The sequence below is a fragment of the Hyla sarda genome, chromosome 1 (assembly GCF_029499605.1).
Source record: "Hyla sarda isolate aHylSar1 chromosome 1, aHylSar1.hap1, whole genome shotgun sequence".
In the NCBI taxonomy this organism is placed as follows: Eukaryota; Metazoa; Chordata; class Amphibia; order Anura; family Hylidae; genus Hyla; species Hyla sarda.
In genome coordinates, this window is record NC_079189.1 from 47,350,370 (window position 1) to 47,366,563 (window position 16,194).

General features: G+C 45.6%; 1 protein-coding gene across 8 annotated transcripts in view; it reads right to left on the bottom strand.

Annotated features, from left to right (window-relative positions):
• The window catches only part of POLN (DNA polymerase nu), a 245,440-nt gene that overhangs the window by 64,673 nt on the left and 164,573 nt on the right, over nucleotides 1-16,194 (bottom strand). For 7 of the 8 annotated variants that reach the window (XM_056554952.1, XM_056554951.1, XM_056554949.1 and 4 more), the window contains exons 24-26: nucleotides 7,241-7,308; nucleotides 6,613-6,668; nucleotides 3,425-3,484 (exon numbers count right to left, since the gene is read on the bottom strand). In XM_056554952.1, coding sequence (XP_056410927.1) covers nucleotides 3,425-3,484; nucleotides 6,613-6,668; nucleotides 7,241-7,308 — 184 coding nt within the window. Of the gene's footprint in view, nucleotides 1-2,927; nucleotides 3,485-6,612; nucleotides 6,669-7,240; nucleotides 7,309-16,194 lie in introns of those variants that run through there. The other variant, XM_056554953.1, reaches the window with a different exon arrangement.

A 16,194-nucleotide genomic window follows, 5' to 3' on the forward strand; every position in this document is an offset into this window, starting at 1 on the left:
AGCTAATGCCTCCCAGTTATGGCGTTACGTCTCAATGTAGACTTGGTGTGTCAGGCTCTACAATAATTTAGTCCGTACCTAGGAAATGTGAACAGTTTACAACCAATGCCAAAAGATTTCATAGTGTTTGCTGTATTTTATAGCATTACTGTATAAGCAGCGCCACAGTGCTCCCATGAGGATTATTATTGGGATTCTTGCCTATATATCCCTTTATGTTCTCAGTCCTTATATATATATATATATATATATATATATATATGTATAATGTGTATTTGATTTTGATAATACATAACTCCTCGGTTGCCTTTATTTGTTGAGCAGAAATGATCCGTAGGCACTTAACCCTTTCATCATCTCTGGCTGCATAAGCGTAATGTGGGACCCTGAGGGCCGATGTTACTGTGAATATCCGACTAGCTGCAATGTTTAATATTTCTTTTTTTTTTTTTTGCTGCATAAACTTTCATTGTTTTTTTTCTATAGAAATCAGACGGTTACAAATGATATGTATTCTGCTGATGTAAATAATGTTTCAATAAATCATCAAACCTAAATCTGTCTTATGGTTTTTTTTTTATATGTTTTGACAATTTCCTGGTGCCATTTCCCAGGGTAAAAGGGATACTCCGGAGAAAAAATAATGTTTTCATAAAGGTCTGTGTGCAGGAGGTGCTGCCGGAATCGGCACTAATGTTTACAAGGGCATTAGGCACCGTCATCATTGACAGGTTGAACCCTGCCGAAAAAATTAACATCTTCATTCTTTCAGCAGAATCCAGAATTTCCCCCACGGAAATTCAGCATTTTGCACACAGCAGCAGAATTCCATTAAAAACATTAGGAAGCTGCCACAAGCAGAATTTCCATAGTGTGCATGGCCCTTAAGGAAGAATTTGAATGAAGCGAATGTACCCTATGGCTCTAGTTAGTGTTCAATGTCTTTGGGGCTGATGGAATCAGCCAGGTGCTATACATCCTAAACTCTAAAGACATTAAATGAGTTGGTAGGGCCCATATGTGGCCTCTGCTCCATTCAAACTCCTGCTCACTATGGCCCATGCAATGAAAAGGATTGGGGGTCTATTCTAGTGATTAGTAGGGTCCAAGCAATTATATATTTATTACCAAACTTGTGGATAGCTGATAAATGTTTTTTTTTTTTTTTATAAGATAACCCCTTTTAAAGGGGGTTCTTCGATTTAACTTAAAAACAGACTGGTGTATAGTAGAGTTATACATTAACACATTGTTCTGTGCTCACCTTGCCAGCACCCTGATTGGCCTGGATCCCTGTGGTTACTCACCCTGATGACACACTGAGGCTGCAGTGTGTTTCGTATGTCATCAGTAAGTATGATATTTCACTACCATTCTGCATTCAGAGCTTTCACTGCTCTGTACTGCTCTATAATGTCCTTCATGCTGCTGCTGCTTCTGGGGGAAGGCTATAGAGACATGGGGAGCAGGATTCCCACTTATAACATAGCAGCTAGTCTCTACCCAATAGGTCAGGCACAGCTAAAAATTTAAGATGACGTTTGTGAGAAATATTGCTTAAATTGGCACTGTCATGAAAAAATACCTTTGACATGATGTAGAGACATATCAAAAGTTTTGATTGATCTGAGTGTTCAGACTCCAACCATGAAAACAAGCCGGGAGAAGTGGACGCGTAGCGCCTTCTCTACTGGCTCTGTGTCCCGTGACCAGGACAGACTCATTACGTAAGTCTATGGGACCGTCCTGGTCACCGTCCTTCTTTCGGTGTTTATTCTAATCATCGAGCATGGGCCAAACATTTAGACCAAAAAAACTTTTGACATGTCCCTAGGACGAGTTAAAAGTACATGGTACATTGCTACTTCATGTTCTCCACGCAATTTTTATTACAAGAATGGGTAAATATAATCTTGTTAAAAATGACGCAACTTTTCTAAAGTAGCACACCAGAAAAACTGACACACTGTGTAATCCTGTGGCACATGAGAATGGAAGTCAAAGAACAACATCCCAGAGAATTCCAGTGTCATGTGGTGCTCCCCTCAGGTCCTGCACTATATTGGACAGTGTATCAAGTTTAGGCAGAATGTTGCTTTATTTTGAAGTCATAATTCTATGAAATATGATAGAGCTTTTTGGTAAAGCACATTATTCTACTGTTTACCTAAAACGAATGAGGCCTACAAAGAAAAGAACACAGTGCCTACAGTGAAATATGGTGGAGGTTCAATGATGTTTTGGGGTTGTTTTGCTGCCTCTGGCACTGGGTGCCTTGAATGTGTGCAAGGCATCATGAAATCTAAGGATTACCAACGGATTTTGGGTCGCACTGTACAGCACACATTATTCACACCAAGGGAATAAACATGTGTATAGCAAAACATGTGTTACTGCAATCCTTTTCTGTGAGAAATACTTCATTTCATAGAAAATTTTCACGGATACCAACATTTACGGCCATGACTGTATATACACTGCTCAAAAAAATAAAGGGAACACTTAAACAACACAATGTAGCTCCAAGTCAATGACACTGTCCACTCAGGAAGAACACTGATTGACAATCAATTTCACATGCTGTTGTGCAAATGGAACAGACAACAGGTGGAAATTATAGGCAATTAGCAATAAAGGAGTGGTTCTGAAGGTGGCGACCACAGGGCAGACAGATAAACAATGCTATATGCTTCTGCAATGTTTTAATTTTTATTTTTGCCTGACGTCAGAATACCCCTTTAATGCATTTCAGCAGGTTAAGTGCACAATGCACTAATCCCATGTAGTGTAAGGTGATTTCACACATGGCAGATTTATTGTAGAAACTGCCACAAAAGAATTTCCAGTCACAGACATTTCTGCTACAAATCTGTTACATGTGAATTTCACCTTAAAAGTTCATCCACACAGGACGCTGCCCCGCAGGCCCCAGAGATCGTGGTGCCATAGCAACATAATAATTGAAGAAATTCACACTTCTAATGTAAACGGATATTTAATGCAAACAGGAGAATTAACACCTCTATCCGTGGCTCAGTAATGAGCAGTAACGTATCTGTATTCACACCATTGAAGGATTATGAGAATATATTTCCTCCAAGATAGAGCGCGGTGATGAAGATGGATGTTATTCAGGCCGCTTTTGTTCAATAACCATTGCAATTTAAGAATAAAAACCTGCAGCTGCCGGCTGAGTTCCGCGACTAAAAAAAGTACAATAAACTGGCACGAACCGGCTTCTGTCCTAGCGTGGTTGCCCGTGGCTACAGACAGAATGATACAAGACAAATTTAAATGCCGACTATTAGGTGCTGATGAAAGATCAAGCTAAGCAGTTGCTTAGCGATTCACAAAAGTATCAGCGCAGGCCGGGTAAGTATAAGGTTACCAAATCACAGTCATGTAAGTCTCTGTTCTACTTTACTTGAAGCTCAGTCATGCATCCCCAGGATTTTCCAGAGGTTAGTGTTACTTTCAGAGGCACCTAGGGAGACATAAATATTGGGTTCTTATGAGGATCTACGAATGTATAAATGTGTGAAAATGCAACTGCATAAATCGTAATGTATGGCTTCACGCTTTGTTCTCTAAATATGGTTTTTAAAACAGTGTAACTAATTACAGTGAAAACTAATTACAGTGCAGGGTGAGAGTTGAAAGAACGTTCACAGTCATAGACAGAACTTACCTAAGGTAAGAGAAATCCTGGGCAATTGCAGCAATGGGTGCCCTTTGGGCGGCGCCCATCGCTGCAAGTGCCCAGAATTTCAATCTCTTATTGTTAATTGCCTCCTTCTCCTGCATTTGTTTGACAGCTTCTGAACTTGGTGTTGTAAGCGATTGAAATGCAGAGCATCTGTCGTTTATTTGTATGTATGAAATAACCATAAATACTAAATTACTCTGCTCACAACTTTACGTTCTCACACCTAAAGGTATGACTGTGAAGGTGATTACGAACATGCATGCGATTGAAATGCGTTAGTTTTGTCTGATTCCTATGCACGGAGGTATGTTGTCTTAGAACTTTTAACAAGATGTGCTTTTAAGGTGTGCATGATCAACAAACCTTCTTCTTTTCCATTACTGTGAAGGTGCTTTAGAGCCCCACTTAGTGCTGTGATCTTTCATATGTGAAATCATGAGGCTATGACTAAGCGTCCGTCTCCGTGCTGGCTGCTACCCTATGGCCCAGTGAGCACAATAAAATAATGTGTTTTGATCTAATTGTAAATGCCACGGATATATTCTTTATTGTACTATGTTATATTTTAGGCATACAATCTAGGCCTACAATCAAGTGATTGTGTCTTTAAAGGTTCGCATAAACTTTAGCCACAAGTCAGACAAACCCAACCAACTTCAGTGGGAATGGCTGACTGTCTAAAGTATATGACAGCCTCTTGACTCTCTCTCGACTGTTAATGTTAGGGAAGTAAAGCGTTGAACATGTTGGATTTTAACTGTTTGGCCATTTTGTTCTGAAAGAGATGGGCTGCCATCAAGCCTGTCTGGCATTTGTTTTCCTCTCCTCTTTCCATAGAGAATACATGAACATTTGGCAATGCCTAAAGTTCAAGAGTATAGGGCGACCAGGATAGATAGGTGTTGGCTGAAGAAACGTTCGGCTGACAGCTATTGAAAGAGCTTGGCCACCTTTACAGTGTACCTGTAAAGTTATATGAATAATTATTGTAATGCCAAATTGTGCACAATAATAATTTTTCTAATTGACTCAAAATGTTTAAATCACCATAAATACCTCTACGAAGCAGTTATTGTACGTACTCTTGGCCACTCAGAACTGTGCCTCCTGCTCCATCTCCATAGCACCCATAGCCAGAGAATCACATCTACTGGTGCTAAAGAGATAGAACAAGAGGCTCCATCTCTTAATGCGCAGTTATGAGTGGCAAGGAGCATGGACATTTGTCACTCTCAACAGGTACTTTGAAAATTAAAGTCATTTAGAAAAACTATTATTCTGCACAGTGCTGCACTATAATAATTTTTCATATAGATTTACATGAACACTTTATTTAGTAGCTGAAAAGAAGTTGACACGTTTGCATTATTTAAATTTTTTAGTCCATTGTATGTATCATGTGGTTTTAGAGGAAGAGTTGGAGTTGTACGTTAAATGGCCCAGGAGCTAACTGCAGCTTGGTTAGGATCAGAGATAACTCAGATCCCTGTCCTAGCAACCTAGGTTTTTAGTCTAGTGCCACTCCTGTCTGGCTTACCTAGAGGAACCAATAAAAATGTAATTACCTGTATTTATCGGCGTATAACACGCATTTTTTTGGCTAAAATTTTTAGCCTAAAGTCTATCTGTGTGTTATACGCCGATAAGCCGCTGCAGTTCAATTATTTAAAGCGGGCGCTTTAAATCAATGAACTGCAGCGGCTTTTGCAGGTCCAGAGACCTGCCGTCGCTGCCCGATTCTCTGCCCCTGCCTATCCTGGGATCCAGAGACTGCCGGCGCAGCTGCCCCATCCCTGGTTTTTCTGACCCTGCAGAGGCCCCCAGGAAAAGCAGGGGGAGAGAGGCCGTCGCTGCCCGCTTCTCTCCCCCTGCCTTTCCTGGGGTCTAGAGCCCTGCTGCCGCCGCTTCTCTCCCCCTGGTTATCGGCACCGCTGCCCCATTGCCTCCCCCATCCCCGGTTTTATAATTACCTGTTGCCGGGGTCGGGTCCGCGCTAGTTCTGGCTCCGGTGTTGCGTCTCCTGCGTTGTTGCTATGCGCTGAGCTGCGCAATGACGAGTGATGTCGCATTGAAGATGTCACTCGTCACTGCACCTTGCAGCGCATAGCAACGACGCAGGAGACGCGACACCGGAGCCAGAAACAGCGTGGACCCGAACCCGGCAACAGGTAATTATAAAACCGGGGATGGGGGAGGCAATGGGGCAACGGCGCCGGCAATGGGGCAGCGGCGCCGATAGCCAGGGGGAGAGAAGCGGCGGCAGCAGGGCTCTAGACCCCAGGAAAGGCAGGGGGAGAGAAGCGGGCAGCGACGGCCTCTCTCCCCCCTGCCTTTCCTGGGGGCTTCTGCGGGGTCAGAAACAGTGTATTCGGGTATACACATGCACACACACGCACCCTCATTTTACCAAGGATATTTGGGTAAAAAACTTTTTTTACCCAAATATCCTTGGTAAAATGAGGGTGAGTGATATAGGCCGGTGCGTGGTATAACCTGATAAATACGGTAGTTATTTAATTAATAAAAAATCTTTTTTTAAATCATCCATAGTTAATTCCTCCATAATAAAGATTGAAACAACCCCTTTATCCCATTTTTCCAAATGAAAATACATTTCCAAAAAATGTATATATTTGGTAGTATACAAAAATGTCTCCACTATTGAAATATAATTTTACTTATCCCTCATGATGAATGCTGTAAACACAAAAAAAAAATAAACTAAAGAATACTCAACGCCAAAATCTCTCCCATCCTTCTGAGAGACCCATTGCTTTTATTGTGTGTGTAAGGTTTTTATTTTCCTTTTTCCTTTGCACCGGTGAATTGTGTATTTAAGCATAACAGCATTATATGGATGTATATACCGTCATCTTTAGCACTGAACATTCCAGTTATTATATTACCTTTAATTGAACACCATCGGTGTGTTGCATGGATTCCATTACGCCTTTAACAACTTCTAGAAATATAGGGGGAAAAGATGACGATATAATGAATGTGCTGAACAATCCATAAAACATAAAGAGGTTTCTCATAAATGACTGACTGGAGGTCTGACCAACTTTCACAGTGCAATACCTCTTCATCTACTGTTTGCTCTTATAAGATTTCGCCATTAAGGAAATAAAGTCTGGATCTAATAAGAGGCTGAAGGTTTTCGTAGACAAGCACATGTTGCATCGAGACCATACTGACACTCAATGGAGTCATGGATGAGACACCCCAATTTATACTGACTCAATGCTTGTTTTCAGATATATATGATATTAATGGAAAGGAATGTAATCCAGTGTGTTAAGACGATCATACAAAGATAATTTCCCCCCAATCTGACCAGTGTCCTGACATTTTTTACTGTGGTGCTGGTCACTACCTACATTAAAGCACATCTGCAGTGATGGAAAGATCTTTCATTTGTAATAGTGTTCCAAGTGTTGTAAATATCTCTTATGCGTGGTGCTAAATCTGTATTTTGGACAACCAATGATCTTAATACTATACATATTTCTATCAGCATACTGTATATCTTACCTGCAAATTCTTTTAGCCGTGAATCCTGAACTTCAAACAACAATTCATCATGAATTTGTGCAATAAGCCTGAAAGAAATTCATCATGTATCAGTGGGATTATTCTCTAAGGGTAGGGTCACACTGTCGTATTTTACGGATCCGCAGATGATGGACCCTGCAGTGTGCCTCCAGCTGTGCCTGCTCGTAGCGGCAATTCGCTGCTATGAGCAGACACACGGCGATCTGCGTCACCATGTGCATGAGCAGTGTACTCTCACACATCGCGGCTGCCCTCGTTCTAGCTCAGGGAGCAGGGGGAGCGGGCGCAATGTGTGGGAGTACACTGCGCATGTTCGAGGTGACTCGCAGATCGCTGTGTGTCTGCTTGTAGCGGCAAAATCCCGGTACGAGCAGGGACAGCTGCAGGCACACTGTAGGGTCCATCATCGGCGGATTCGCAGCATAAAATACACTGCGGATCCGTTTTGTGTGACCCTACCCTAAAGCAATGTTTCCCAACCAGGGTACCTCCAGCTGTTGCAAAACTACAATGCCCAGCATGCTCGGACAGCTAAAGGCTGTCCAGGCATGCTGCAAGTTGTAGTTTTGCAACAGCTGGAGGTACCCTGGTTGGGAAACACTGTTCTAAAGTGTAGATCCACTTTTGAAGCTGCTTTGATTGATAACCACATGCAGAAAGGGGTTATGCAGGAAAAGAAAAACATAGCTGCTTCCTTTATAAACAGTGTCACTCTACTACAGAATTATTTTGAGCGGAACTCGGCTTGAAGCAGGCTCCTATTGTTTTTAATGGGATTTTGCTGCTTTATGCACACTGGAAATTTCGGTAGCGGATCCAGGTGTGGTATTGATTTTAGAAGAAAAATGCTACTGCCAATTGAAGGAGCTATATTACTTATTATAGAAATAATGGCTTATAAAATAGACCGTTAGGGGTCCCCATACCATCCGGAACATAATCCTGTCCAGCTGCAGCATCATCTTTGTCTTAACTGAAACACAGGCTGGTATAAAGTCCAGGAAGTGAGGGTGGAACTAGTACTCCTCTGTGCTCACTCCTGTCCTATCAGATTCCAGCATTAAAACAGAGAGGAGGGGGTTACAGAGCAGCCTGCAGTGATATGATGAAGAAACCCAGCACAGCAGACTCAGGGGGGGGGGGGGGAAGAGAGTGCATGGTGAGTGAGGGCAGCCTCAGTGCTTGTCTCGGACATGCCCCTTCCTGAGCAGTGGATGTCAGAATGAGGAAGCAGCAGATCAGTGATTTGTGGGCTAAATACAGAAGCTAGATACATAAAAAAGATATGTTAAGACTGCATTTACCTAGTGAGAAACTGTCACGATTCGGCTGGCAGGAGGTGGATCCTCTGTGCCAGAGAGGGATTGGCGTGGACCGTGCTAGTGGACCGGTTCTAAGTTACTACTGGTATTCACCAGAGCCCGCCGCAAAGCGGGATGGTCTTGCAGCGGCGGTAGTAACCAGGTCGTATCCACTAGCAACGGCTCAACCTCTCTGACTGCTGAAGATAGGCGCGGTACAAGGGAGTAGACAAGAGCAAGGTCGGACGTAGCAGAAGGTCGGGGCAGGCAGCAAGGATCGTAGTCAGGGGCAACGGCAGGAGGTCTGGAACACAGGCTAGGAACACACAAGGAAACGCTTTCACTGGCACAATGGCAACAAGATCCGGCGAGGGAGTGCAGGGGAAGTGAGGTATACATAGGGAGTGCACAGGTGAACACACTAATTAGACCAACTGCGCCAATCAGTGGCGCAGTGGCCCTTTAAATCGCAGAGACCCTGCGCGCGCGCGCCCTAGGGAGCGGGGCCGCGCGCGCCGGGACAGGACCGGCGGAGAGCGAGTCAGGTACGGGAGCCGGGGTGCGCATCGCGAGCGGGCGCCACCCGCATCGCGAATCGCATCCCGGCTGGGGGCGGTATCGCAGCGCACCCGGTCAGTAGATCTGACCGGGGCGCTGCAGTAGCGAGGATGTTGCGAGCGCTCCGGGGAGGAGCGGGGACCCGGAGCGCTCGGCGTAACAGTACCCCCCCCTTGGGTCTCCCCCTCTTCTTGGAGCCTGAGAACCTGAGGACCAGACTTTTGTCTAGGATGTTGTCCTCAGGTTCCCAGGATCTCTCTTCAGGACCACAGCCCTCCCAATCAACCCAAAAAAATTTTTTCCCTCTGACCGTCTTGGAGGCCAGTATCTCCTTCACGGAGAAGATGTCAGAAGAACCGGAAACAGGAGTGGGAGAAACAAGTTTGGGAGAGAAACGGTTGATGATGAGTGGTTTAAGGAGAGAGACATGAAAGGCATTGGGAATACGAAGAGAAGGAGGAAGAAGAAGTTTGTAAGAGACAGGATTAATTTGGCACAAGATTTTGAAAGGACCAAGATAGCGTGGTCCCAGTTTGTAAGTGGGGACACGGAAGCGGACATATTTAGCGGAGAGCCATACCTTGTCTCCGGGAGCAAAAATGGGGGAAGCTCTTCTTTTCTTATCGGCAAACTTTTTCATGCGAGATGAAGCCTGTAAAAGAGAATTTTGGGTCTCTTTCCATATGGTGGAAAGATCACGAGTCACTTCATCCACAGCGGGCAAACCAGAGGGCAAGGGAGTAGGGAGGGGGGGAAGAGGGTGACGGCCGTACACCACGAAAAATGGGGATTTAGCAGAAGATTCAGAGACTCTGAAGTTGTACGAGAATTCGGCCCATGGTAGAAGATCTGCCCAGTCATCCTGGCGGGAGAAACAAAATGCCGTAAATAGTCACCCAGGACCTGGTTAATTCTTTCTACTTGCCCATTGGATTGAGGATGATAAGCAGAAGAGAAGTTTAATTTAATCTTGAGTTGTTTACAGAGAGCCCTCCAGAATTTTGACACGAATTGGACGCCTCTATCCGAGACGATCTGCGTGGGCAAACCGTGAAGACGAAAAATGTGTACAAAAAATTGTTTTGCCAACTGAGGCGCTGAAGGAAGACCAGGAAGAGGAATAAAATGTGCCATCTTGGAAAATCGATCAACGACCACCCAAACAACAGTGTTGCCACGGGATGGGGGTAAATCTGTAATAAAGTCCATACCAATCAGAGACCAAGGCTGTTCGGGGACAGGCAGAGGATGAAGGAGACCAGCAGGCTTCTGGCGAGGAGTCTTATCCCGGGCACAGACAGTACAGGCCCGCACAAAATCAACAACATCCGTCTCCAGAGTCGGCCACCAATAGAAACGAGAGATGAGTTGCAAGGACTTTTTGATGCCCGCATGGCCTTCGAGGTGGGAGGAGTGACCCCATTTGAGAATCCCGAGACGTTGGCGTGGAGAAACGAAGGTCTTCCCTGGAGGAGTTTGCCTGATGGAGACTGGAGAAGTGGAGATCAGACAGTCAGGAGGAATGATGTGTTGCGGAGAGACCTCTACTTCCGAGGCATCCGAGGAACGAGAGAGAGCATCGGCCCTAATGTTCTTGTCGGCAGGGCGAAAATGAATTTCAAAGTTAAAACGGGCAAAGAACAACGACCACCTGGCCTGGCGAGGATTCAGCCGTTGGGCAGACTGGAGATAGGAGAGATTCTTGTGATCGGTGTAAATGATAACTGGAAATTTTGATCCCTCCAGCAGATGCCTCCATTCCTCAAGTGCCAATTTAATGGCCAGTAGTTCTCGATCCCCGATGGAGTAGTTCCTCTCCGCCGGAGAGAAGGTCCTAGAAAAAAAACCACAAGTAACAGCATGCCCGGAAGAATTTTTTTGTAGAAGGACCGCTCCAGCTCCCACTGAGGAGGCATCAACCTCCAATAGGAAGGGTTTAGATGGGTCAGGTCTGGAGAGCACGGGAGCAGAAGAAAAGGCAGACTTGAGCCGTTTAAATGCGTCTTCCGCTTGGGGAGACCAGGACTTAGGATTGGCATTCTTCTTGGTTAAAGCCACGATAGGAGCCACAATAGTGGAAAAATGTGGAATAAATTGTCTGTAATAATTGGCGAACCCCAAAAAACGTTGGATAGCACGGAGTCCGGAGGGGCGTGGCCAATCTAAGACGGCAGAGAGTTTATCTGGGTCCATTTGTAGTCCCTGGCCAGAGACCAAGTATCCTAGGAAAGGAAGAGATTGACATTCAAACAGACATTTCTCCATTTTGGCATAAAGTTGATTGTCTCGAAGTCTCTGAAGAACCATGCGGACATGCTGGCGATGTTCTTCTAAGTTGGCAGAAAAAATCAGAATATCGTCCAGATACACAACAACACAGGAATATAAGAGATCACGAAAAATTTCATTAACAAAGTCTTGGAAGACGGCAGGGGCGTTGCACAGGCCAAAGGGCATGACTAGATACTCAAAGTGTCCATCTCTGGTGTTAAATGCAGTTTTCCATTCGTCCCCCTCCCTGATGCGGATGAGATTATAAGCACCTCTTAAGTCCAGTTTGGTAAAGATGTGGGCACCTTGAAGGCGATCAAAGAGTTCTGAGATAAGAGGTAGGGGGTAGCGGTTCTTTACCGTGATTTTATTAAGTCCGCGGTAATCAATGCAAGGACGTAGGGAGCCATCTTTTTTGGACACAAAGAAAAATCCAGCTCCGGCAGGAGAGGAGGATTTGCGGATAAACCCCTTTTTTAAATTTTCCTGGATGTATTCAGACATAGCAAGAGTCTCTGGGGCGGACAGAGGATAAATTCTGCCCCGGGGTGGAGTAGTGCCCGGGAGGAGGTCAATAGGACAGTCATAAGGCCTGTGAGGAGGTAAAGTCTCAGCTTGTTTTTTGCAAAATACGTCAGCATAGTCCATATAAGCCTTAGGGAGACCGGTTACAGGGGGACCCACAGGGTCACGGCAGGGAGTACTGGGAACCGGTTTAAGACAGTCCTTGAAACAAGAAGTACCCCAGCTTTGATCTCTCCTGTGGACCAATCAAGGGTTGGGGAATGGCGTTGAAGCCACGGTAGTCCAAGGAGAATTTCGGAAGTGCAATTGGAGAGGACCAAAAACTCAATTTTTTCGTGATGAGGTCCGATGCACATTAGGAGGGGCTCCGTGCGGTAACGCACGGTACAGTCCAATCTTTCATTGTTAACACAATTGATGTAGAGGGGTCTGGCGAGACTGGTCACCGGGATGTTGAACCTGTTGATGAGAGAGGCCAAAATAAAATTTCCTGCAGATCCGGAATCCAAGAAGGCCATAGTAGAGAAGGAGAAGGTAGAGGCAGATATCCGCACAGGCACAGTAAGGCGTGGAGAAGCAGAGTTGACATCAAGAACTGTCTCACCTTTGTGCGGAGTCAGCGTACGTCTTTCCAGGCGGGGAGGATGGATAGGACAATCCCTCAAGAAGTGTTCGGTACCGGCACAGTACAGGCACAGATTCTCCATGCGGCGTCGTGTCCTCTCTTGAGGTGTCAAGCGAGACCGGTCAACTTGCATAGCCTCCATGGCGGGAGGCACAGGAACGGATTGCAGAGGACCAGAGGAGAGAGGAGCCGGGGAGAGAAACCGCCTCATGCGAACAAAGTCCATATCCTGGCGGAGCTCCTGACGCCTTTCGGAAAAACGCATGTCAATGCGGGTGGCAAGATGAATAAGTTCATGCAGGTTAGCAGGAATTTCTCGTGCGGCCAGCACATCTTTAATGTTGCTGGATAGGCCTTTTTTAAAGGTCGCGCAGAGGGCCTCATTATTCCAGTATAATTCGGAGGCAAGAGTACGGAATTGGATGGCGTACTCGCCAACAGAAGAATTACCCTGGACCAGGTTCAGCAGGGCAGTCTCAGCAGAAGAGGCTCGGGCAGGTTCCTCAAAGACACTTCGAATCTCCGTGAAGAAGGAGTGTACAGAGGCAGTGACAGGGTCATTGCGGTCCCAGAGCGGTGTGGCCCATGACAGAGCTTTCCCAGACAGAAGGCTGACTACGAAAGCCACCTTAGACCTTTCAGTAGGAAACTGGTCCGACATCATCTCCAAGTGCAGGGAACATTGCGAAAGAAAGCCACGGCATAACTTAGAGTCCCCATCAAATTTATCCGGCAAGGATAATCGTAGGCCGGAAGCGGCCACTCGCTGCGGAGGAGGTGCAGGAGCTGGCGGAGGAGATTGTTGCTGGAGCTGTGGTAATAGCTGCTGTAGCATCACGGTCAGTTGAGACAGCTGGTGGCCTTGTTGCGCTATCTGTTGCGACTGCTGGGCGACCACCGTGGTGAGGTCGGCGACAACTGGCAGTGGGACTTCAGCGGGATCCATGGCCGGATCTACTGTCACGATTCGGCTGGCTGGAGGTGGATCCTCTGTGCCAGAGAGGGATTGGCGTGGACCGTGTTGGTGGACCGGTTCTAAGTTGCTACTGGTATTCACCAGAGCCCGCCGCAAAGCGGGATGGTCTTGCAGCGGCGGTAGCAACCAGGTCGTATCCACCAGCAACGGCTCAACCTCTCTGACTGCTGAAGATAGGCGCGGTACAATGGAGTAGACAAGAGCAAGGTCGGACGTAGCAGAAGGTCAGGGCAGGCAGCAAGGATCGTAGTCAGGGGCAACGGCAGGAGGTCTGGAACACAGGCTAGGAACACACAAGGAAACGCTTTCACTGGCACAATGGCAACAAGATCCGGCGAGGGAGTGCAGGGGAAGTGAGGTATAAGTAGGGAGTGCACAGGTGAACGCACTGATTAAGCCTGCTGCGCCAATCAGTGGCGCAGTGGCCCTTTAAATTGCAGAGACCCGGCGCGCACGCGCCCTAAGCAGCGGGGCCGCGCGCGCCGGGACAAGACAGACGGGGAACGAGTCAGGTACGGGAGCCGGGATGCGCATCGCGAGCGGGCGCCTCCCGCATCGCGAATCGCATCCCGGCTGAGAGAGATATTGCAGCGCACCCGGTCAGCAGGTCTGACCGGGGCGCTGCAAATGCGAGGATGCTGCGAGCGCTCCGGGGAGGCGCGGGGACCCGGAGCGCTCGGCGTAACACATATTTCTTGGTCTTGGGGTAATCAGACCTTACCAGTTAACCTCAGGCTATTTATTGATTGAGCTGCACTACCCTTGATTTTATTATGATTTACAAAGCTGTTTAACTTTCTGGCACCAGTTGATTTAAAAAAAAAAAAAAAGTTTTCCACAGTAGTACCCCTTTAAGGCCCTTTCTCGAGATTGCATGGTCCTACTCTCAGGATAGGGGTTAAATGTTATAACTCGCAAAACCCCATTTATTAATGGCATGAACATGGTCAGCTGATGACTTCGTTCAGACCATATACATTATTATTTAGCTCTACTTAATAGCACAAGCCATGCATTTAATAACAGCACAATAAATATATATCCACAGGAAGTAGCTGATAACCATGGTTAAAGAGAGTGGACCCACTGCTGTGTTCATGAGTATACTTCAGTATCCTTTTTTTTTTCTTTTCTGATGGACACTTGGGACATCCAGCATAAAGCCTGTCTGAATACATCTTTATAATGTTCATGTTTATATTGTTGCGCTCGTTGTGTTAAGGCCCATTACACTATGAAATTTCTACCTGGAGATATCCTGGGCGGAGATCTGTGAGCAGCGGGCACTGTCGAAAACTAAGAATTTGTAATTCTACCAAATGAATGAACAGAACGGAATCATGTCGATAATTCTTTGGAAAATCTGCAGTATGCAAGATGCAGTAGAATCCCATTGAAAACAACGGGAGGCTCCTGCACCCGAATTTTCTGCCAAAATTGCCAAGAGGAATTTTGCTCGGAACGTTTACTGCAATGTGAATTGTTTGTTTGCAAATGTATACCTATTTTATCTGTTTCTACTTTTTAAAAAAAGGTAGGTATTGTCACTAAATACTTCTTCTATTAATGTTGGTGTACGCTTGAGAAAGAGGGCCTCCCCTCCCCTCCTCCCAAAATGACTCAACGGCAGCAGCGTTCCTTAATGTTTGAGTCATGTGTCCTTCTAACAGCTCCAGATGTAGTGAAGGTTACAGCCTGGAGATCATTGGCTGTACTCATGAGCACTTCTGAGTGATTGAATAATGTGTATTAATCAGTAATAGTTTTTTGCAACTAAGAAGATAAACAAGGAATGTTAAAAAGTGAAATACTTTGAGCACCATTTATTGATATAGGGGAACAGCTCCTTGATTATCATTTTGGACAATCCCTTTAGGTTAGAAGGGCCTGACCAAAAGTTGATCCCAGGGTTTCCTACTGCTAAGACCCCCCCAGCGATCAGATGTAATCTATACCACTACAGGGGAAAAAAGCATTACACAGGTTACATTAAAATCAATGTGCTGCCTAAGTAATGGACACATGTGCCAGGCCCTTAAAAGCAATAGACACACTATAGGGGGAGATTTATCAAAACATGTCCAGAGGAAACATTGCCCAGTTGCCCATAGCAACCAATCAGATAGCTTCTTTCATTTTTAACAAGGCCTCTGCAAAATGAAAGAAGAGATCTGATTGGTTGCTATGGGCAACTCAGCAACTTTTCCTTTGCACAGGTTTTAATAAATCTCCCCTATGTTACTACCTGAGGCTATGGCTATTACCTGAGGTTGCTGCCTTCCTCCCCTTTTTATTAAGTCAAAGGGCCGTGATAGAATATTTGGAAATGGATTTTCTAAACTAGACAATTTCTTTATAGAGCAACATTAAAACCCTAAAAAAAATATCATGTGGTAGCCCTTGGGGGGTATAGTGTAGTTGGGGTGTTGCTTCAGAATATAAGGGGTTAATTTAACCCCTGTCACTCGTGACGCCAGGGTGAGGGTTAATACGCTGAGGTAAATCTCCGGCCTATCGCCACCCTTCCCAGGAACGATAGGTGCGTGCTTAAATGAATGAAGGTCCACAATGGAGATGAACTTGAACTTGCATAAACTTTACTGAAGTACTTGCGGTACATCCAATTAACAGCAACAGTCTTAATAAAACAGTCTCTATATAGCATGGCAGTGATTGA